The 22,571-nt window shown below is 40.6% G+C and overlaps 1 protein-coding gene and 1 long non-coding RNA gene across 5 annotated transcripts; both read right to left on the reverse strand.

The window, feature by feature from the left end:
• Positions 1-1,242: 1,242 nt before the first annotated feature.
• On the reverse strand, positions 1,243-8,350 carry LOC121398963. The gene is made up of 3 exons (XR_005964656.1): positions 7,718-8,350; positions 6,477-6,565; positions 1,243-2,621 (listed from the first exon to the last, which is right to left on the reverse strand). It is a non-coding gene; the product is annotated as an uncharacterized LOC121398963 (long non-coding RNA).
• Positions 8,351-13,168: 4,818 nt separating this feature from the next.
• Positions 13,169-21,992, reverse strand: XB5857145.S (chromosome unknown open reading frame, human C21orf58 S homeolog). Of its 4 annotated transcripts, none has more exon segments than NM_001098839.1 (10): positions 13,169-13,947; positions 14,966-15,023; positions 16,006-16,247; positions 16,637-16,776; positions 17,219-17,333; positions 18,418-18,609; positions 19,609-19,682; positions 20,257-20,317; positions 20,863-20,933; positions 21,672-21,806. In NM_001098839.1, coding segments are annotated over 8 exon segments (933 nt in total). In that variant the 5' UTR covers positions 20,923-20,933; positions 21,672-21,806; the 3' UTR covers positions 13,169-13,947; positions 14,966-14,974.
• Between the last annotated feature and the right edge of the window lie 579 nt (positions 21,993-22,571).

Genomic DNA, 22,571 nt, shown 5'->3' on the forward strand with positions numbered 1-22,571 from the left:
GAAGTAAAATATATTTCTGCAATTTAGCCTATACTATAACCTTTACTTGGCTCTTGGCCCAGGGTGAAGCCACATGACCCTAGCCACATTTGACTTGTTGTGCAAGCAGTATAACCATACCTCCCAACTTTTGGAAATCAAAAGAGGAACAAAAAGTTGTGCCGCGCGTAATTTTTTTAGCTATGCCCATTTTTGTGGCCACACCCCCTAATTACCATGTTCATTTTACAAATTGTAAATAAGCCGTATCACTTTTAATGGGCAGGGAGAGCTGTATGGCAGTCCCTACTAAGGGGGATGTAGAAGTCGTAGTGCAACTGGCTTCCCTCCACAGGAACTACAACTCCCAGCACCAACACCCAGAGTGCTACAGGGCTAGTGGGGAGAGAGGAGGGGAAAGAATCTGTGCCTGGAACTTTGATGTCAGTGTAGACCAATGGTAAAATAGAGTGAGTTTATTGCCTCTGCACTGTGTGAATAGAGTGGGGATAAGGGGCATTAGTGTGGGCACAGCTGGCATCACACACACAACAGCAAATGTACCAATCACTCACACACAGTAACTCAAACAGACACAGTAACTCTCATACACACACACAAACACACACACAGACACACACACAGACACACACAGTAACACAAATACAGCAACACGCACACAGTAACACAGAGACACACCCAGACACAGATACACGATTTTCAGTTTTACATGGGTCTATTAATAAAAATGTATTGGTCATTTATTTATTACTACTCACTCAATAATTCTTTGTCGAGGATCAAATGGAGCCAAAGAGTCCAGCGCAAGGCGGTTAATTCCCTATAATTCAGTCCAAAAATTAAATACACAACACAAAAAGGATCAAATACTTTGCCCTGGTGAGTATTTCTGAAAGGTTTCTTGAATGCATCTTATAAAAGGATGTAATCTTACTATGAGCTTTGGGAGAATTCTGTCTATAGGTATATGGGTTATTAGCAGTCAAGTGTAAATTAGATACTGCATAGCCATTTGTCAGATGTCCATAGAACATATTATGTGTTGGTATGGCCACCAGTTATGTGGCTATAGATAAGTACTGTTTGAATGGACCCGCCACCATCATTTAATGAAGGATTAGGTGATTCTCTTACCAGTTTGATTTTGTGCTCCTCCTCAAGTACAAAAAGCTTCTCCTTCTGGATATAAAACTCGGCAGAATCTAGCAGAGACTGGAGGGGCACCAAACCCACCAACTGGGAACCTATTACAGGGAGGGTCAGTTCCTGGAATACAATATTGGTAAACAGTTCAAATACTGCAGCACTCAATAAAAAAAAAGACCGTTGGGAAAATAACAAATATGCCATACAATGGTATAGTACACATTATGTGGCACAGAGACGAATGTGACAAAGGTGAAAGTTCTTTACACTCAGCAAATTAACACGGTATTGCTGGATGGAATACATTGGCATCTTTGCACACTTCTTCATATACTACATGCAGAGGGGTTATTTCAAAATCAAGTAGATTTGTTGACATGTGCCAAATTCTCTTCCTGAAGGAACGAACCAATTGCTTGGATCTTCCAAGACACCCTGGCTATGGGAAAATGTGGCAGTCAAATGTTGGTTTTAAAAAACATATGAACTTCCATTAGAAATATCTTCCACATCAATCCATACGCTCATACTAAGATAAGATAAGATAAGATTGCTTTATTTGTCAAAACAGACCATATAAACAGTTATACAGTGTATCGAAATTACGTTTCACTCAGCCCCCCCCCCCACTTGGTGCATTTAAAAGAGCATTTGAGGATATATGTTAGGTAAGGTGACAGGTGCAGGGAACAGTTAGTTTTTCAGTATTATCATGTTAAGGGCTCTGATTGCTTGTGGGAAGAAGCTTTTGCAGTGTCTAGTAGTTTTAGTTTGAATGCTGCGGAACCTTCTTCCAGATGGTAAGAGAGAAAACAGAGAATGAGATGGATGGGATATGTCTTTTGCTAAGATATTTGCTCGTCGTACAAGGTGTTTCTGGTAGAGTTGGGAGATGGGTGGGAGAGGTTCTCCTATGATCCTTTCTGCAGTTTTCACAATTCGCTGCAGAGACTTTTGTTCTGCAACAGTGCAGTTTCCAAACCATAGTGTGATGTAGCTGCAGAGCACACTCTCGATGGTGCATCAATAGAATGTTGTAAGAATCAGTGGGGGAAGATTGGCTTTCTTTAGCTTCCATAGAAAGTGGAGGCGTTGTTGAGCTTTCTTTGTAATAGAGTTTGTGTTAAGGGTCCAGGAGAGGTCATCTGCCATATGTACTCCTACGAACTTCACACTGTTGACTATCTCAACTGGGGAGCCATACTTTGACATGAAAGCAATAATGTGCCAGTTTGAATAAATTAGTTCCAACAAAAAAATTGCCTGACAGATGTCCCATAAATTCTTCATCTCACCTGATCCTTTCCATGGCCATTCTTACGGATATTAAGTGCAATGCGATAAGCCAACTCTTTGGTGCTTAGCAAATTGATATTGTAAACAATAAGGAACTTGCAAGCTCCACTCACAGTTGCACCCCAGATAGGGACAAAAACTGGGTCACCAAAGTCCGGAGCCCATTCTGGATTCTTCAACTGAAAGGAAAGCAAAAAAGGATTAAGTTGTAAGAGTCAGTGCTCCAAAGACACAGGTATAGTATAATAAATAGCCATTTCATTGTAGTAAATACACTACACTCACCACTGCCCTTAATGGGCTTGCTCCTGCAAAAACTAAACATGCTAGACCCAAACCACAACCCTGGCATACTGCTTATTCAAAAGCATTCCAAAGACACTCACATGCACTTGAGTGTCTGTAGCCAAATCCTGCTTAGAATCAGACTTTTGGAGCTACAAATCTGCCCTACGCTCCTATAACACCAGCCTTTCCCAAGCCAAACAAGCATACTTTACTTCACTCATTAACTCCCTTTCTAAAAAGCCAGCACAACTTTTCTCCACCTCCATTCCCATCTGTCTCTGCTCAAGTTATTGCCGAGCACTTTGAAAAAAAAAATTGAAGTGACATTTCTCTATTCAACCCCCATAAACGTCCATCACCCTCCCTCCACACTCCCCAGTCTCTCGTGTGCTCCTTCACCCCTGTCACTGATGAGGAAGTCTCCAAACTGTTGGCCTCTTCTTAACTTACCACCTGCCCACTTGATCCTATTTCTTCAAAACTTCTCCACAATACCAATCCTTGTCTAATCAAAGCCTTAACTCATCTATTTAATCTCTGCCTCTCAACTGGAATCTTTCCTTCTCAACTTAAACATGCTCTTGTCACCCCCATTCTGAAAAAAAGCCTCTCTTGATCCCTCCAATCGAGATAACCTCCGGCCTATCTCTCTGCTACCTTTCATCTCTAAACTACTTCAGCACCTAGTGTACAACCGACTAACCTCATTCCTCTCTGACAATAACCTGCTGGACCTTACAATCTGGTTTTAAGCAACAACACTCCACTGAAACTGCCCTAACCCCTTAACCAATGACCTTTTAACAGCTAAAGCCAACAATCACTTCTCACTACTAGTACTGCTTGATCTCTCTGCTGCATTTGACACTGTAGACCAGGGCTGTCCAACTGGCGGCCCGTGCCCCCCCCCTTGTGTGGCCCCCCACCTACCTGCTGTGTTTTCTTACCATGTGTAAACTTTAAATGGTATCACTACAGAGATTAACTGGCCCCTGCATTGTTTAAACCTCAAATTCAGACTAATACCCTGTATTGTTCACACCTGTGATCCCCCTGTATTGTTCACATTTGTGACACCTCCAAAACCCTGTACTGTTCGCACCTGAGACCCAGACTGAAACTGCCCACATTATTCACCTGTTCACACTTTATACAAAATGCTAATGGGGCACCAGCACTGTGTCACTGTATGTAGTACATTAGATATAGGTTTCATTGTCTCTTGCTCTGTTCTGCCTTCCATATGCTCCCTGTGTGTGCCATGCTCTCCCTGTGTGTGCCCTGCTCTGCCTGTGTGTGATATACTCTGCCTGTGTGTGCTATACTCTGCCTGTGTGCGATATACTCTGCCTGTGTGTGTCATGCTCTCCCTGAGTGTGCCATGCTCTCCCTGTGTGTGCCCTGCTCTGCCTGTGTGTGATATACTCTGCTTGTGTGTGCGATATACTCTGCCTATGTGTGATATACTCTGTCTGTGTGTGCCCTGCTCTGCCTATGTGTAATATACTCTGTTTGTGTGTGCCCTGCTCTGCCTGTGGAACATAAACCTGGTATTTGTTCTGGGAGTTTGTTAGCATTTGAAAATAAATTATTGTTAGGGGCCCCTAAGGTGTTTAATCATGTGCTGGGGGTTCTGTGTTATCCATGGGGAATAACTTTTAATTGGCCTTCCCCTCCAGAGACTGTCACCTCTCCAGTCCATAATGAACCCTGCCGTGAGGCTCATAAACCTCAGCAACCGCTCCTCCTCGGGCCATGCCACTCTGCGAATCCCTACACTGGCTGCCGCTACCTTTCAGAATAAAATTCAAATTATGACAAATCATAACTCTGGCCCACCCTACATCTCCGAACTCATCACTATATACTCATCCAACCACTTACTACGCTTCTCTACTGACCTGCTACTCAACTCTTCTTCCATTACCTCCTCACATGCTCGCATTCAAGATGCATTGCAAGGGCTGCATCCATCCTCTGGAATTGTCTCCCACGGTCTGTCCGACTTTCTCCAAACCTTTCTGCTTTCAAAAGATCTCTTAAAACGCACTTATTTAGAGAAGCCTACCCTCACTCTGCTTAACTACCAATTGCAATACCACATACAGTACTACATCTCTCACTCACTTAATTCTGAACTTGCCACTCCCACACCTTGGGGTAAATTCACTAACGTCTGGAAAATTGCCAGCGATGGCTTCGCTCACATCGCCACACTTCGCCAGGCGAAAATTCACCAGGACACCGCTAAATTCACTAAAATGCAAAGTTGCATCCAGGGCAACAAACAATGCCGATGTTTCTCTAGCGTTAATTTGGCAAGCAAAGCAAAATTGTGCTAGCGTTGGCTAATTTGCATACGGCGGGAAGTTAAATTTCAATGAACGTATATGTTGCAGCAAATACATTACACTACACAAGCCCAGGGAACCTTAATAAAAGAAATTAGAGTTATTATAATGCGCTACACATGTGCCCAGTGTATAGGTTATGTGCCATATGTTAGGAAATGTAGGGGGGAAGCCGGGTGCCCTAATAAAAATGTACGATCTTTTGCAGCCTATCACCCTGAAAAACTGAAAAGTCACCAGCGTTTTTTGGGATTTAGAAAAATGTTCACTTTTTTTTTTGAGGAACTCCTATCTACTCTATTGCACTTCGCCTGATCTGAGGTGGCAAAGGCAAGTCTGGCTCAAGAGGTAACGTTCATTAAAATCAGCATCTTTCTGAATTTGCGTTGTTACGTCCATTCGCCAGAGCAAAAATTTGCCTGCTGTTAAGAGTTCGAATTAGTGCTACAGTCTATCTCCTTCGCTTAGTCACTTCACCCTTTAGTAAATTTGCCCCCTTGTGTCTTATTCCCTTTAGATTGTAAGCTCTTTTGCACAGGGCCTTCCTCACCTTTTGTATCGGTATTGGTTGTGATGTATGTAACTCCAAATGTTCTATGTATGTAATTATTGTGATTTAGTTGTATAAACACATTTACTTTACAGCGCTGCGAAATATGCTGGCGCTATATAATGTAAATACTAAGAGACTTGTTAGGATATTATTATGCATATGCAAGAAGAATCAACTGAAGTCCACACATTAGAAATATCTACTTTAATACTAAGATATCTATGGGCACAAAACCAAATTGTTTCATGAAGTGCACATGAATGCAAACCAAGCATAATAAAGACAATGCAGAAAAAAAAGAAGAAAATAAGTGTTTCTGTTGTTGTACATTCAGTTGAGCCTCAGACTAACTTGTAGGTCTTCTTATTTTCCACACCAACACATTGCTAGTGTACCACCTTTTATCCTTCTGTTCTATTAAAAACATTGGCATCAAGCATCATAGTTAACTTGATTATTTCAGAATATGTCCAAAACTTAAATAACAAAAATAATTCTGTTTTAAGTGCTTGCCTAGTCTAAGTTGGGGTAAACTATCATAACCTAAAGAAACAGACATTTTTTGGGCATTTAGAAAATATTTACTAACACAACCTATCAGCAATAATGTTTAAACACCTAAACATAAGTTAGAAAGCAAAAGCTAATATCTGATTGATTGCTATGGGCAACATCTCCTGAAATCTCTCCAAAAATGTATCTCCTATGTTAGTAAACATGCCCCAATATTTCTATATTTTAGAAAATAAGCCAGAGGATATGCTGCCACCTGCTGTTAGATAGGAGTTGAGGAAGATTGCAGGAGAGACGTTAAACACACAAACAGCATGCACTCTAAATACCTTAGTGGGCCGAGCTTCATATTCTCCAGCCTGCATAGCTGGTTGGGATCTGCGGCTTTCACTGCGAGCAGCTTCTCTATACAGATACACTGAAAGAAAGTTGGACCAAACAAACTCCTTTTTTACATGTCCAATATTGTAGGTCATATATTGATACCAATTAACCTCATAATTTTCCACTGTCCCTAAGTACCAGAGATAGTGGCTAGTTTTCCCTCTTCAAATTGGGTAAGGTTATTAATCATACTGGGCCACTGGAGACATATCCATTAATGCTGGTGTAGCCACAAATTTATTTTCATTGCTTTCATCCAGTGAACACAAGTTAAAAACATATGATATGTAAATTTCCCGCATTAATAGCCTATCGTTTTAGCATGCCATTTATGGAAGGCATTAAGATAATGTGACAAACTGGCCAAGACCCAAGATGTTAAGAGTCCATGGAAGGTATCACACTCAGATCAAGAACAAGTGTGCAATAGGCCTAGGGATGATGGTAAAGTTCTTCCAGTCCCACGTACCTGAACCTTGTAGCTCATTGCCAGTCTTTTAGCAAACTGGTTGGCACAGGCCACACACTCTTCCATTGTGACATTTCTGGTTGCTAGGGTCCAAATTACCTGACATATATTATGGTGTAGTAGGCTTACCCTGCTTATTCAGCTAAGCTATTGTATCCCCTTGAGCACAGGGAAATACGTATTTCTCCATAGAAGAGTATAAAACTGCAGTGTAAAGCAGTCAATTCACAATCTTCACAAAGAGATAAAGAGTGGGTGGCATTTAGAATTCAGAATCCCAGCTCTGGGGTATAGCAGTTCAGTTGCACGTAGTCAAGAGATTGGAGTTTATAAAATATGCCTATTTACAATTATGTTTTTCCCTGCAAGTTAAGCATATAATTTCTTTAACCATGTCACTGCCAATGCCTCTTTTGACTGTCACAAATTCTACCCACTCATCAATTTACACATAGGCAAGAGCCCAGTGGGAAAAAAAAATCCCCTCCACCCAGTGTTTGGTCTGGCATGGAGGGGTTGGCTTAATGAATATAGTTGGACTGATATTATACAACTAAGCGCTTTGTGATAGGCTGCAGTTTACATGGGAACATTTAAGAAAAATTTTGCATTTTTTAAAAATTATTATGAAAAAAATAAGTGAAAGATGTACAATGATAACTACACAAAGAGCTATCTGCAAGCTGCTTATTTAATTGCAGAAAGTTTTGCACTTACCTCTTTGTTCTTACCCTCTGAGAAAATCGGGACACACTCTACAAGCTTGGACATATTGGTTGAGTAGCTATTACAGTCCATATCACAGTCAGTCAGCAACTGCTGCTCAAGTCAATTAAAAACCCAAATGTCTACTCCTGTGCTCCCCTGCGGCTGAATGCATAAAAACAGAATGCAGCTTCAAACGCTCGTCTGTAAGAGCCCTAAGAGTTGTGCACACATTGCACAGTACATGGGGGTTGGAATAGGAAAAAGCCTATGTTCTAAGCAAGTACTTGAACATTTGTACACTAACAAATATTTGAGCTTATACAGATATGATGGGGTTGGAAGAGATGGGGGGAAGTGTTGGAAAACAGAGCAGCAGAAAGTGGTTGCATTTGTGAGTTGGTCTGTTACTTTTTAATATTTAACAAGTTGTTTTGCAAATGACAAAGGGTAACATATAAGCCCAAAGATCATGATCAGTGATATCAGTCTCTGGGGGAGGGAAACCAACAGCTGAGTAAGAGCCACAGAGCAGAAAATCTTATGCGAGCATGGAATACATTTCAGTTGTCTTTGAAATCTGTGGATCTTTAGCAGGAGATGACAAATATATGCTATGGCATATAATATAGGAAGGAGGGGCTGCAGTCACATGTGTGAAAACACCTATCAACCTTTAGGCCCAAGGAACCCCCATATCCCCCAGGTTATGCCTATACCACACAAGTGGTGCTAAAAGTTCAGTTTATAAAATATGCCATTTGTAGCCATATTCATTTTTAGGGTTTAGTTCTCCTTCAAGAAGTATGCCAACTACAGCTTACATGAGGAGTAAACATGTTTTTTTCAAAACGCATCAGTTAATAGTGCTACTGCAGCAGAATTCTGCACTGAAATCCATTTCTCAAAAGAGCAAACAGAATTTTTTATATTCAATTTTGAAATCTGACGTAGGGCTAGAGATTTTGTCAATTTCCCAGCTGCCCCTGGTCATGTGACTTGTGCCTGCACTTTAGGAGAGAAATGCTTTCTGGCAGGCTGCTGTTTTTCCTTCTCAATGTAACTGAATGTGTCTTAGTGGGACATGGGTTTTTACTATTGAGTGCTGTTCTTAGATCTACCAGGCAGCTGTTATCTTGTGTTAGGGAGCTGTTATCTGGTTACCTTCCCATTGTTCTTTTGTTTGGCTGCTGGGGGGAAAAAGGGAGGGGGTGATATCACTCTAACTTGCAATACAGCAGTAAAGAGTGATTGAAGTTTATCAGAGCACAAGTCACATGACTGGGGCAGCTGGGAAATTGACAATATGTCTAGCCCCATGTCAGATTTCAAAATTGAATATAAAAAAAACTGTTTGCTCTTTTAAGAAATGGATTTCAGTGCAGAATTCTGCTGGACCAGCAATATTAACTGAATCATTTTGGGTAAAAAAAAATTCCCATGACAGTATCCCTTTAATTTTTGCCCCCTGGGTGGGTATTTGACTCCCCATGTGCAGACTTAATCCTTTCTTCATCACCCTTTCATTAAGAGAGATAAATACTTTACTGGTTTGACCAAAAGACCTGTTCTTTTTATCTCTACTAAGTTACTGTATCCCACTTTACCCAGTCAACTTTACCCAGTCATTGATGGATTACAATATCTGATCAAGTAATTTGCTGTATTTACAAGTGAACTGTGCACTAGATTTGCCAAGACATTGTAATAACACTAGGAATAATATTTTTTCATCTGCTTAGATAACTGCAGTCCATGGTCTATGTCACCTTCTAGGACACCAACACAATAACAGTGGAAACAGGTCAGCTTAGTTATACAATTATTCATTATGCCGACTGTGTCATTTCTGCTATGTGACAAGATGAGATCCATGCCTCAGGTGCACTTTAGAAAACGATTTCCTTTACTGTTAGTGTATATTTGTTCTAGAGATCCTGCCCTCTAGAGCATGCCAAGCTGAGCACTGTAGGTAATTGGGATGGGGTAGAATTGGGTCTGCTACCTTATATGGTAGTAAGCTGAAAAGCACCCTGCATGTTTAAACTCCATTGTATGTAAAGCACCTCTGACAGCTAAGGGCAACGTGCACACAACAGGTCCTCAAGCATTTTGTAGTCTTGCTGAAAGGAGACGGAACATATGTAATTGTTTCCCATCCATTCTAATGACAATTGCCTGGACTGAAGTAGTGCATTCCCTGGTCAGAGACTTATTGCTTTAAATGCTGGTACCATTAAATCATTTCACACATTCTGTGGCTCTCCAGAGAAGTTGCGAGATGACTGGGTGAAGAAATTGACAGAAATCCAATATATGCACCATTGTCCTTAAATTATGAAGTGTTTTTTTAATTGGCCTACATGCGTATTCTAGAAACACTCAATGCATAATGATAACCAATATGTTCTCTTCAACAGATGCTTGAAAACGAAACTGAAATCCTAAAGGAGATAAACAGAGTTACTGGATCCAAACTGAAACCACTTTCAACCAACCATCATTAAAGTTCTGCTTCTTCCTGTTTACATGTTACAATGGAATTATTTACACATTGCTTCTTGCCATTTTATCTGGAGTATTCAAATCTTCTTTTCTCCAAAATAAAGGGATCAATCTAAATTACAGAATGACATGCAGGTTTTAATCGGGATCTCTAGTTAAATACATCTTTGATGAGGTTGCTTGAACTTTGCAGCCCTGTACAGAAAATATTTGAGAATACTAAACCTTACTATTGTAGGGACTTATAGGATCTATTAGGCTCCTATAGAGTTAACCCCCTACCATTCTGTATCTAGTTTCTCTTATCCCTTGTTATTGGGCCAAGCCCTTTATACTGGTTAAGTGTAACATCCTCACCTATTCGACAAAGAGTGTAATGAAACTCCCCTACCACACTGCTATATAGTGTTGTGTAGGGAGTGGCCTCTTCCTCTTTGGCTCCTGGTGTCTGTGCTGCTAGGTGTTTCCCATTGAGCCTGGGATCACCAAGGCCCCAGTAAAGCCATTTACCCCAAAGGGACCTGTACCTTTGGTGCTGAAGTCAGGAACCAGGCTCTCCCGTGAATGAGGATTAGCTATCATTAGGGCAGATTCTGTAATAGTCTCTGTAGGAGAGAGAGATAGCCAGGTACTATGAGCAGTTGTGTGCTCCATCAAGGAGAATAGCAGGGAGTAGCCTCCCAAAGGCTTCTAAGGTTGCCTTTAGTGTAGGGAACTCAGTGATAGGGAATTCAGTTTAGCAGAGCACTGCCTGGCCCCTACCTGATTGATCCTGTTTCACACTGACTGGTCTTTGAGAGTGAGATATTCTGCCTACTATTTGACTATGGGAGTGACATCTGTACATGCTGCATCATCATCATGCTATCCTTCCTCCTCTGTGATATGCTAAATCCTGCTACAGCTCCTGCGTGAGTAAACCTGTGGTCAGTTGCCTTTGCATATTTGTTCCAATAAACCATCTCACCTGTTACTGCATAAAGAACCTCCTGGTGTCCAATTTATCTCTTTTAACACTAATTAGCCTGTGGGTTGTAGTTTTACACCATCTTAAAGGGGAAGGAAACCTAGTCGGCGCAAACCCCACACCCCCCATCCCGTTTGTTGAACACCCTCCATCCTCCCCCCTGGCCTACCCGTCCTGCTGGGCAAATGCCCCTAACTTGTTACTTACCCTTCTGCGCAGGTCCAGTCCAGGGAGTTCACAGACGACATCTTCTTCCACGCGATCTTCTTCCTGCTTTGAATGGCCCATGCGCAGTAGGATAATTTTGCCGGTACGATCTACTGCGCATGCGCAGTAGATCTGTACCGGCGAAATGACCCTACTGCGCATGCGCCAAAACACTGTTCACAGCAGGAAGAAGATCGCGTGGAAGAAGATGTCGTCTGTGAACTCCCTGGACTGGACCTGCGCAGAAGGGTAAGTAACAAGTTAGGGGCATTTGCCCAGAGGGACGGGTAGGCCAGGGGGGAGGAGGGAGGGTGGGCAACAAACGGGAGGGGGGGTGGGGGTTTGCGCCGACTAGGTTTCCTTCCCCTTTAAAGGGGAAGCTTCCGTTTAGCGAAGGCTCCGCCATGAGTGTAGTTTCACATTGTAACCGATGCTCATACACTAGATGGACACCTTTAACTACTTGTGTGCTGAATAGCCTAAGAAAGTGTTAAACTATAAAACTTTATATTAATATATCCTGTTTATTGGCACCCGCACATATGTACTGCTGTACTCCTCTGATGATTCCTTTGAATTCAAGTACTTAGTTCTTGGACATACAACCATGTGAGCACTGACTGAATGGTAAACACCTGAGTTGTACTGAAGAACTCATCTGTTTTTAGTGCTTGGCAGAAGATAAAGACATGAACCACCAGTCTGCTGCTTAGGAAGTGATTGTCTATGAGCATTTTTTTTGTAAATGTCAGTTCATTTTAGAAAATAAACATACTGAAAGTACAAAAATTAAATGCAGTATTTGCTGTTACATAAGTACTACCTGTGTTTAAAGAGTGCGCACAAGGCCTCAAAAGAGGGGTTTGCAATTAAAATCCCCAAAAAAATTAATCTCAAGGTGCCAAATGTATTTGTTAATATTTTATTATATACTAATGAGACAAAAACAAATGTGATGAACGTCATTAAAAATGTACCCCGGGTTTGCAGGACCTAATGGGGTCCCATCAGCACAAGTAATTGCACTTAATACCTAGAAGAAGCTGATGGGTATTAGGGTAACTGGTGTCTGAGAGTAACAATAGGGGTTCCCATAACCAAAATGTTTACCCCGGCCCATAGCTCCTAGCTATACCACAGTTTATGGCAATGTTGTACTTATTTGTAGGTGATATAAACAAGAATTTGCTTAGCGCAGCATTTAAAGAGATAACTGACACCAAAAAGTAAACTCATTTATTTAACCTTCGACTTTGAATCGAACGATTCGAACTAAAAATCGTTTGACTTTTCGACCATTTAATAGTCGTAGTACTGTCTCTTTAAATAAAACTTCGACTACCTACTTCGCCACCTAAAACCTACCGAGCAGCAATGTTAGGCTATGGGGAAGGTCCCCATAAGCTTTCTAAGGTTTTTTTGATCGAAGGAAAATCGTTTGATCGATGGATTAAAATCCAAGGATTTAATTGTTCGATCAAGCGATTTTTCCTTTGATCGCTCGATCGAACTAAATGCGGTAAATCCTTCGACTTCAATATTCGAAGTCGAAGGATTTTACTTCGATAGTCGAATATCGAGGGTTAATTAACTCTCGATATTCGACCAATAGTAAATGTGCCCCTATGTTCCTGTATGAGGGGGCTGCCATATTTGTGCAGCATTAGAAACTTTAACTGACAGGCTGAGATGGGACAATCAGGTTGGCAAAACAGTCAGGTTTAGAAACTTCAATGAACAATAACTTAGCTAAGCAAACCTCTCAGCAAAAAATGATTAACATGACCTATCGGTAACTTTTAATGTACATTCATATTTTAAAAAAGTAGTTTTTAGTATCACTTTAAAGGACAGTTCACACTATCTAGCAAAATGAGTAGTATTAAACAAGTACAAAGTTAGATATATAATTGGAAACACTCATAGTATTGCATTTTAATGAACTGCGGTCTTAACTGTAGTTATGTCTTGTGTCTATGAAATCAACATTTTCTCTGCACAAAATCATTTGTGTACCGGCAACGGCGTTTCTGAAGATGAGCACATGCAGAGAATCGGTAAGTAATTTCTTAATAAAAGCTTTGCGATTTAAAAGTTTAAACTGTCTTGGTGTTTTTTTTTCGTTGCAAAGAAACACATTTTTTTTAAAAAAGAAATTCTATGTTATTGGTCCTTTAAAGCAGGGACCTTAACCTCTGGGTTGGGCCACAAAAATGGACCCCTATGCTGTCAAGGGTGGTTCTTCATAATCCCTCTAAATAATGTGAAATTTTGTTCTAAAAATAGAAAATATGAATTAAAACTAGGTGGATAACTGGTTCTAAAGCAATGAATCATAAAGCTGAGTAAGTCATTTGAGTTAAAGGAAACATGTAGAGCAATAAGTTACATGTCTGGCTGGAAAGTTAGAAGCCTGCTAGCAATGGATACACATTCATTTAACAAAACCCTAATTTCCCAATAAAGTTTTTGGTTCCCTAGGAATCTTCATGGTGTTCATATTCAGTATAGGATCTGCAGCATTATGACATTGGAAGCACTTTATATTTCCTCCAGTTTTCATCTGTAAGAAAATCATAACACAATAGAAGGATGGCGGTGTTACACATGGTACGTGGATCATAGGCACTGCAGACAGTCCACTACATTTGCAAGGAAATTCGTTAAAAGTCAACATAAGATGTTTCCTTTTTTGAGAATTGTAAGGGCTTTCTTTTGTATGAGATGCAATGTATGATTAAATTAATTTTATCATCTCAGTTATGAAAAATGTTGCAATATTTTTCTAGCTGGGGGGTCAACAGAAATAAAATAAATACTAATAAAAAATAATAATGGTGAGTGGCCATCATGAAACATTAGATTTACCCTTTTAGGAAAAGACCAGTTAAACCTGTGTATGTTCTTTTACTAAAGCAAGAGGTTTGCCATTCCTGGTAGCTGCATCTTTTAAAAGTGGTTCTGTGTTGCTTTTGTTCTGCAAGCAATATTTAGGGGCAGATTTATTAATATGTGAGATTAGAGTTCCCACAGAAAAATTCTCCCACTTTCTATTCTATCCTATGGGGTTCTTAAAAGCATATTTATCAATGGGTGAAAATTAGAGTTCATTATTTATTAAATATTCTTCTAGAAATGTTTTTGTGCTGAGCTCTTCTAACATTTTGATAAATCTGCCCCTTTAAAAAATAACGTTAGTTATGAACAAGTGTTTTTTCCAGACATAGCAGGCACCTTAGCATAGGGTAATACCGACATCACATTTTGGAGTTTGTAACTAAGTAACTTTGTAACTATATACCAGTGCTGTATCTTAAAGGAACAGTTCAGTGTAAAAATAAAAAATGGCTCAATAGATAACATTAGTAACACTACAGTTATAGTATAAGGCCTGTGAATGAAGCATGTATTTGTGTTATATTTTTTTTCTCCTTGGACAGAGTGCATTGCATATGTGTGCATAAATGGACAGTGTTTATGTTTATGTCAAGGGATAGCTTAATACATGTTTAGGTTGTTCTAGTGCATTAGATAATGGTGCACAGAACATAGCATTACCATGTTTGGCAGTGTCCTCTCACCTTATTAGCTCAGGGTCTCACAGGCCACTCGGAATTCTGGGGAGGAATCCATCTGTTACTACATTTCAAAGAGGAGATGTTGTGAGAAGACCAGGGCCGCCATCAGAAATCACGGGGCCCCATACGGCAACATTTTCTGGGCCCCCTGGTCCCCGCCCACCCCAAATCCTGCCCCAAGCCCCGCCCCCCAAAAAACATTTGTGTTCAGGGCCCCCCTACAAGTTAAAAAAAATTCATTAGTGGTCAGGGACCCCCCTATAAGTTTAAAAAAAAAAATTAGTGGTCAGGGCCCCCCTATAAGTTAAAAAAAATCATTGGTGGTCAGGCCCCCCCTATAAGTTTAAAAGAATTAATTGGTAGTCAGGGCCCCCCTATAAGTTAAAAAAATTCATTAGTGGTCAGGGCCCCCCAATAAATTAAAAAAAACGGTGATGACAGAGAGCCCCCGTAAAAGTTTTACTAAAATATTGGTGGTCAGGGGCCCCGTAGAATATATTTAATAAAAACATTAGTGGCCAGGGGTTCAAGAAACTAAAAAAAACCAAAAAACATTAAGTCCCCTCCCCTGCTCTCAATGAGCTGCATTTGGTAGGGTGGGCGGAGCTATAGTGCTTAGTAGTCCCGGTAGATCTACACAGGGATTGGATAGGCTTATCCAATCACCATGCGGCTCTAGGGAAAACTACCAATAGTTTAAACGCTGGAGAGGTGAAAGACGTGTAGAAGAAGCTCTGCCCTCCCCACACGATTCTGCAGCTTCCTGACAGCAGTGGGGGCCCGGCTACAGCGTGAATACAGCGTCTGGGCCCCCCTAAGACCAAAAAATCACGGGGCCCGGGACAACTGTCCCCCTAGTCCCCCCCTGATGGCGGCCCTGGAGAAGACAGATAAAGATTTGAGAATGTGTTAGCAAAATTAATTAGAGGAATATTCGTTTAGAGGAGGGTAATAAAAGGACAGATACATGATGTATTAATTAAGTGAATAGTGTGCGTGCAAGAGCATGCAAGTTCCTTCCCATCACAAAAGATGTTTCTTACGTCTGCATGGCTGGCAGGAAGGTTGTTGGACCAGTAAAATGGTGAACAGCAGGAGGAAATGAATTCATCTGCCCCATAGTGTTTGATGGCATCATGTGGGGCCACAATGGATAACCAGGTCCTGGCTGCATGGGAAGAGGCCCACCAGGAATGTTAGGTGGGGTGTAGTGGTGATGATGGTGCACTGAGGATGGTCGCATTTTTTCAGCTCTCAGAACCACAGGACCAGCATTGTGAGGGTCCTTAGGGCATAAATAGGTAAACATTAATAACAATCTCAGAAAAATATGACAGCAATGGGTAAAAAGACTAATAAATAGAGGCAGAAAATAGAAAAATAATAACAGAAATTTCATAACAACAACCCCTATAATACCTTGTAGTTACCATCTGCTTAAAGCACAAAGTGCATTGCTCTGTGCTCCTTGGCCAAGATGCAACATACACCAAGATGGGAGACATTCTGGTAACTGTGCCCCAGGCGGCCAAAGATACCAACAACCACTTACTCAGAATATCTTTAGACATATTTAGAGTTATCAACAGAAAAAAATCAAATGTCCCATACACTATATTCACATATTTATACACTGTAATGTGGGTAACATTGACATACAAATATCTGTATTACCTGTAGTGCTGAGTTGTGTGTTGAGGGTAAACTACCTGCAGGTTGTGACAGAGCCATTGGAGGAAGAGCCTTTAACATCATGTTCTGCATAATAATCTGATGCATTTGAGCATTCTGCATAAGCATCATTTCCACCATATCTGCAAAGGTGAGTGCAGTTTAGTGTGACTAGAAATTAAGTGCACACAGTAACACACTAGAGAGGGAATGGGCATTGTGAGAGGAAACACAAACAGGTAAATAAATAAATACACTGGCACTCAAGGCAGTTCCAAGCAGGGACAACCCTTGAGTGTTTATTGCAGAAGTGCAATGTTTTCGGGGGAGTAATCGCTTTGTCAAATATATTTGACAAAGGGGTTACTACCCTGAAATGTTGCACTTCTGTAAGTGTCAGTGCCAGTGTATTCACTTGCTTTGGGAGGGTGCCGATCCCTCCAGCATTTTGCACCAGGCAATCAACTACAATAAAGCCAGGCTGTACGAGTACAGATTCACATTCTACAAGGAAACACAAACAGGCCCACAGTGCAGTGCAAAAATGGCAGATGCCTACAACGAAAACTTCATAGAGTTTCTTACCTTCCTTAATGCTGCCAGAGCGAACAGGCTGTAGTGATTGTGGGTGGGGTATCTGGGTAATAAGGGGCTGCTGTGGTGCTAATTGCTGGATTATGGTTGCTGGAGCCTGAGGTAGCTATGAAGAAAAGTATGGAAACAAATGCATATACAACATTTTTCAGGGAAAAAAATTAAGGCAAATTAGCCCTAAGCCCATGTCTATTAACCTTATAAATCAGTTAGAAGTAGGCTTGTTATAGCCTAAGACAGTTAAAAACAATGGAAGGAAATCTGATTTTAATTTTTTTTTTACTAATTAACAAAGTAAAAATCAATATAGAGAGCAGTAGAAGCCAGATTCAATTGAGAACGAGTTGGAGAACTCCCGCAGGTTTGAAAAGAGCATAGAGCAAAAAGAAAGAAAATATTGTGATGTGGGGAGTTGCAGTTTCACAGTGGTCGGACAGCAATCCCCACCCAGCAGCAAACCAGTTTGAGCTCAAACTCACTAGTAGACACTAAGAGTCAATTGCAAATAAATATTTTAATAGGACCATTAAAAAGACTAGAATCAAAAAGTACACTGGGCAAGTGCCCACACAGCACACCAACAAACTCACTCCTCCTTACATCAGGAGGATGTGTGGGACCAGTGTCCCTAAAAAACATATACTAAAATAGAGTTCGAGGGTCACCACCTGACCATACATAGTTAAGGTTAGAGACGGACCCCAGAGCCCTCAGGGCACTCCCCTGAGGAAGCCATAGTTGGACGGTGGGGGACTAGCTCCCATTTGCTCCCCTCGTAGACAGGTAGAAACTTGTGGTGTGTGGGGCATTACTTGGAAGGGAGGGCTCTGGGTTCCGTCTCTAACCTTAACTATGTGTGGTCAGGTGGTGACCCTCTAACTGCATAGACTAACTGCTTTAAATAACTACCATTGGTCCACCTATGCTTTGGCATTTTATTCTATTTTAGTATATGTTTTTCAATCAAACTATTTGAAGTCGAAGGATTTTAATTCCCAGTTGAATATTAATTAACCCTCGCTATTCAACCCTTGGTGAATTTGCCCCTAAGTGTCTACTAGTGAGTTTGAGCCCAAACTGGTTTGCTGGTGGGTGGGGGATTGGGGGATTGCTGTCCGACCACTGTGGAACTGCAACTCCTCACATCACAATATTTTCTTTCTTTTTGCTCTAATTAACAAAGTACTCACCTGCTGCTGGATGATTCTAGGTGGCTCTGGTGGAGGCGGAGGTGGATAAAAATGTATGGGAGGCTCTCGAGGAGGTAGTTGCTGATGGAAGTGCATTGGTGATATATGATGAATGGGTTCCATATTGATTTTTTTCCGATTTGTGCCATTCCACGTGTGAGGCCGAGCAATTTCTTCTAGAAGATGCTCTTCCTGTAAGTGTGAAGAGTCATATTTATTTCAAGCACAAATCCATTATATTGATTGGTTTGATGGATTCTCATTAATCCTAGTCAGTATTTATATATTAAAATTGGCACCCAAAGGCATTTATTGGTTTTGGGTGACTTTGAACTATGCAATCTAGCATTACACAGTGCAGGCACACCACCCCTCACAAACTCCTGCCCCACTTGTAACCCAATCCATCTCCCCGCCCCACATCTGAGCAACTAGCACCACATTACAAAGACAGGAGCCAGACTAGGCACTTCCATCCAGTCCCTAGCACAACTTAAGGTGGCCATAGAGGCAGAGAAATCGCTAAACAAGCGTATCTCTCCCCGATATGCCCACATTGAAGTGGGCGATATCAAGCTGATCCGATCGTGGGCCCTAGGGCCCAACGATCGGATCACAATGCATCCGAAATGGGAGGTCAGATTTTTAACTTGCCCAATCAAGATCTGGCCGACTTTCGGCCAGGTATCGATCGATGGAAGCACGTCGGATGGCCCCACACACAGGCCAATAAACTGCTGACTGTCTGTCAGGAGCTTTTATTGGCCCGTATATGCGGGCCTTTACTGCTTTCAATTACTATGCAGTAATCTGCATCAACTGGCATTTGGGCGGCATGGAATTCCAAAAAACTTGCCACACTTTACTGAAGGCCAAAGCTACAGATGGTCCAGATGTTACACCAGAATTATCCCAAGTGGTATATTTATGAAGTTAGAGATCACCAAAGTCCTCTCGAGTGAAATACTGCCACTCTCCCTTCATTTCTATGGGATTTTTAAAAGAGTATTTATCAATAGCTGAAAGTGAAAATTCATCCTTTGATAAATACGCCTTTCAAAATCCCATAGACATGAATGGAGAGTGGCGGAATTTCACTCTAGCAGACTGTGGCGATCTCTAACTTCACTCGTTGATAAATATACCCCATGTGTCATGAATAAATGACCAGAGGATTCTTGTTTAACTCACACGTAATTTATGCAATAGATCCTTCCTTCTTCGTAATGCTGAGTGCAGAGCTTCTTCATGTCCATTGTAGCTTCCTGAGCACAAAGTATATACATTATTTTAAATAACAATAGTTATAGATCTTTTTACCTATTATGGCTATGATTCTTAAACTGTGTGACTGGTCCTTCTCAGAAGCTCAAAGAAGTTGAAGGGGTTGGCAGCCCTAGAGTGAGATTTAAGGTGCATGCTAATTTCCTGCTCTGAATATATTGAGAACTATAGGAGGCTGTGGTGAGCCTATGAAGTAATAGTAATGGAAATAAAGTAATGGAGCCCAAAACATATTTGATATATCTATAGCTTACTGCTTAAGTGCTATTAAAGAATGTTGTGTTTTTATTGGAGTGCTGCTCCATAGTCTTTTTCCTCAAGTATTAATACAGAAGAGGTGCATCTACAGTATTTACCCATTACAGATTATTTTTAAGCATTCACTTATTTACACCCTTGATTATGGCCTTAAATGATAAAGAACTTCCCTTTAAAGGAACACGGCTTGTCCTAAAGGTCATGTGACACATTTTGGGCCTATAATTGTTCCTGTGTGCTTTAAACCTAGTGACAACAGTTTGCCTCATCCAGGCAATTAACCTATTTGTCTCTTACTTGCAGTTTCAGGCTCAGTTTCACCAGCTTCCTCTGCCATTTCACGTTCATTCTCTAATCTCTATAATATAGCAAGTGAAAATAACTGATCAAGACTAAGATTTAATAAAAGTGAGTTTTAAAGATTAAATACAATTCGTGAGTGATGTTAAATGGCCACAATGATAAACTATGCCTATTAAAATAATACGGTTATTAAGGTTTATAAAGGGTTGTTAGATTATTCATACGAAATGCATTGTGCTATATTTGGTAGATATGTGTCTTCTACAATCAGATGGGTACTCCCCACAGACTCTTGCAGCTGATAATAAAATACTGGGCTGAGGCATATTGAGTAATTCCAGAACAGCAGTTTAGGGGAAATGCATGTTGGAACCCTTGCTTTTCCAGATCACCTAAAGGTATGATTTGTGTACTAAATCCGGTCACCCCTCAACCAGGTTTCCAGTTTAGCTAGTAAAATGCTAAATTGCTGTGCTATTGATTTGAATGATAAGTTTACAATGGATCTATGGGAGATGCCCTTCCCGTAATTCAGAGCTTTTGGGATAACAGGTTACCACATATATAGAGAGCAATGTATATCCAAGAAATATAGTTCACCTTCTCCAGAAGCTTCAGTTTCAGTCTCGTCATGTGATCAGCCAACGTGGAGTCTGCCATGGTAAGAGATGCTGTTGCATAATATAAGGGAAGCATTTAGAATAAAAAAAGGACAAAAAAAATTAAAAATTAGAAAGTCTCAAAATGGGGCTTCTAGGGCCCACCAAAGAACCTTACATCTAGAGCCCACTCTATGCACCATTAGATATAAAATGTATTAAACAAGCTGTATGGTAGCTATAAGAGTGCTATTCGGATGTCATACCATGGGGCCCACCAAGATATTCCCTGGTATCCTCTCAGGATAGTCCTACCCTGGAAATATATTTGAGAAATAATCACATTTATTCCAGTCTTTATATAATTACCCCTAAGAGTTTGTCCAGTGAAGCTACCCACCCAGCCAATCCAGATTCCAATCCAGATTCCACCAATGTTTGTATGTAGTGACTCTCTGAAGGTATAATGTAAAAGAAGGAAGTCCTGACTAAACAAAAACAGGGATTTTGAAATGATTTTTCCCAGTCTGAAGAAACAACATATAACTATTGCATATAAACAAAAAGCTACAACAAAACATTAAGCATGCAAAGTCAATGGGGAATAACAACAGGCACCCATTTCCTACAGAAAGGCCAATTTAGTTACTTTTTTCCCTTCAAGTACTATGTGCCTAATTACGGTTTCTTATCTTGAATGCTTTCCCCTAGCCCTGCCCTCTTATACAGGTATATTTTTGCCACACTGTACTCACCAGCCTCCACAATTACAGGGAATATCTCTCAGTTCAGCTCACTAAGTCCATTCACCTCTATCTGAAAAAGTCAGGAATATAAAAGCTGCCGTGTCCCCTTTTCTTTTTTCACATTCTGTGTCCAGGGGCTCTGCCTGTAGCCAAGTTAAATAAGCTGATATATCCTCAAAAGCTTTTTCAGTTGCAACTTCCCATCACTTGTAAACAGCTTTGTATCCAAGGCATGTGACTTGACATGCCCCTCCCTGCCCCATTCTTGCTGGTGAAAAAAAACGTAATAATCCACTTTCACTGGGCCATTAAGTAACCTAAACAACTTGTCACACAAGTACAAACTTCCCAACCCTTCTCCCTATCTCAGTAGTTACATGCATAGAAACCAATACATAAACACAAATAACAGAAGCAATTTATACAGCAGCAAAGGCAAGAACCCTGGCCACTTGCTTTATATTCACACACACACACACACACACACACACACACACACACACATATATATATATATATATATATATATATATATATACACGTGTTCCTTTACAAAACATATATTTCATGCCCTTTCTAGTCTTATATTACTGAAATTATTATCAACTTTTGACATAAGTTTGCTAGATTCCTGGAAGTACATTTTTAGTGGAAGTCTTGTATTATTAGTGAAGGCTTAGATTACTGAACAGCAATTTATTTGACAGTGTGCAGTATTAAGTTTCCATACACGGTAATGATAAGATTTTTGGTCTGTACAAAAACCATGCTACCTAACAATTTTGTTGATCAGTCATTGAAGTGATCCTAGAACAGCTAAGGAAACTGGGCCGACTAATTACTTCATTCTGAGCCTGACTGAGATGAAGTTGATATGGGTAATAGGTTGGATGCTTACTGAGTGGGGGAAGAAAGGGTACAGTTTGCTTTGTAGGCACCTCAAGAGTTTGTTCTGCTTAGCATA

Source organism: Xenopus laevis, chromosome 9_10S (assembly GCF_017654675.1).
Source record: "Xenopus laevis strain J_2021 chromosome 9_10S, Xenopus_laevis_v10.1, whole genome shotgun sequence".
In the NCBI taxonomy this organism is placed as follows: domain Eukaryota; kingdom Metazoa; phylum Chordata; class Amphibia; order Anura; family Pipidae; genus Xenopus; species Xenopus laevis.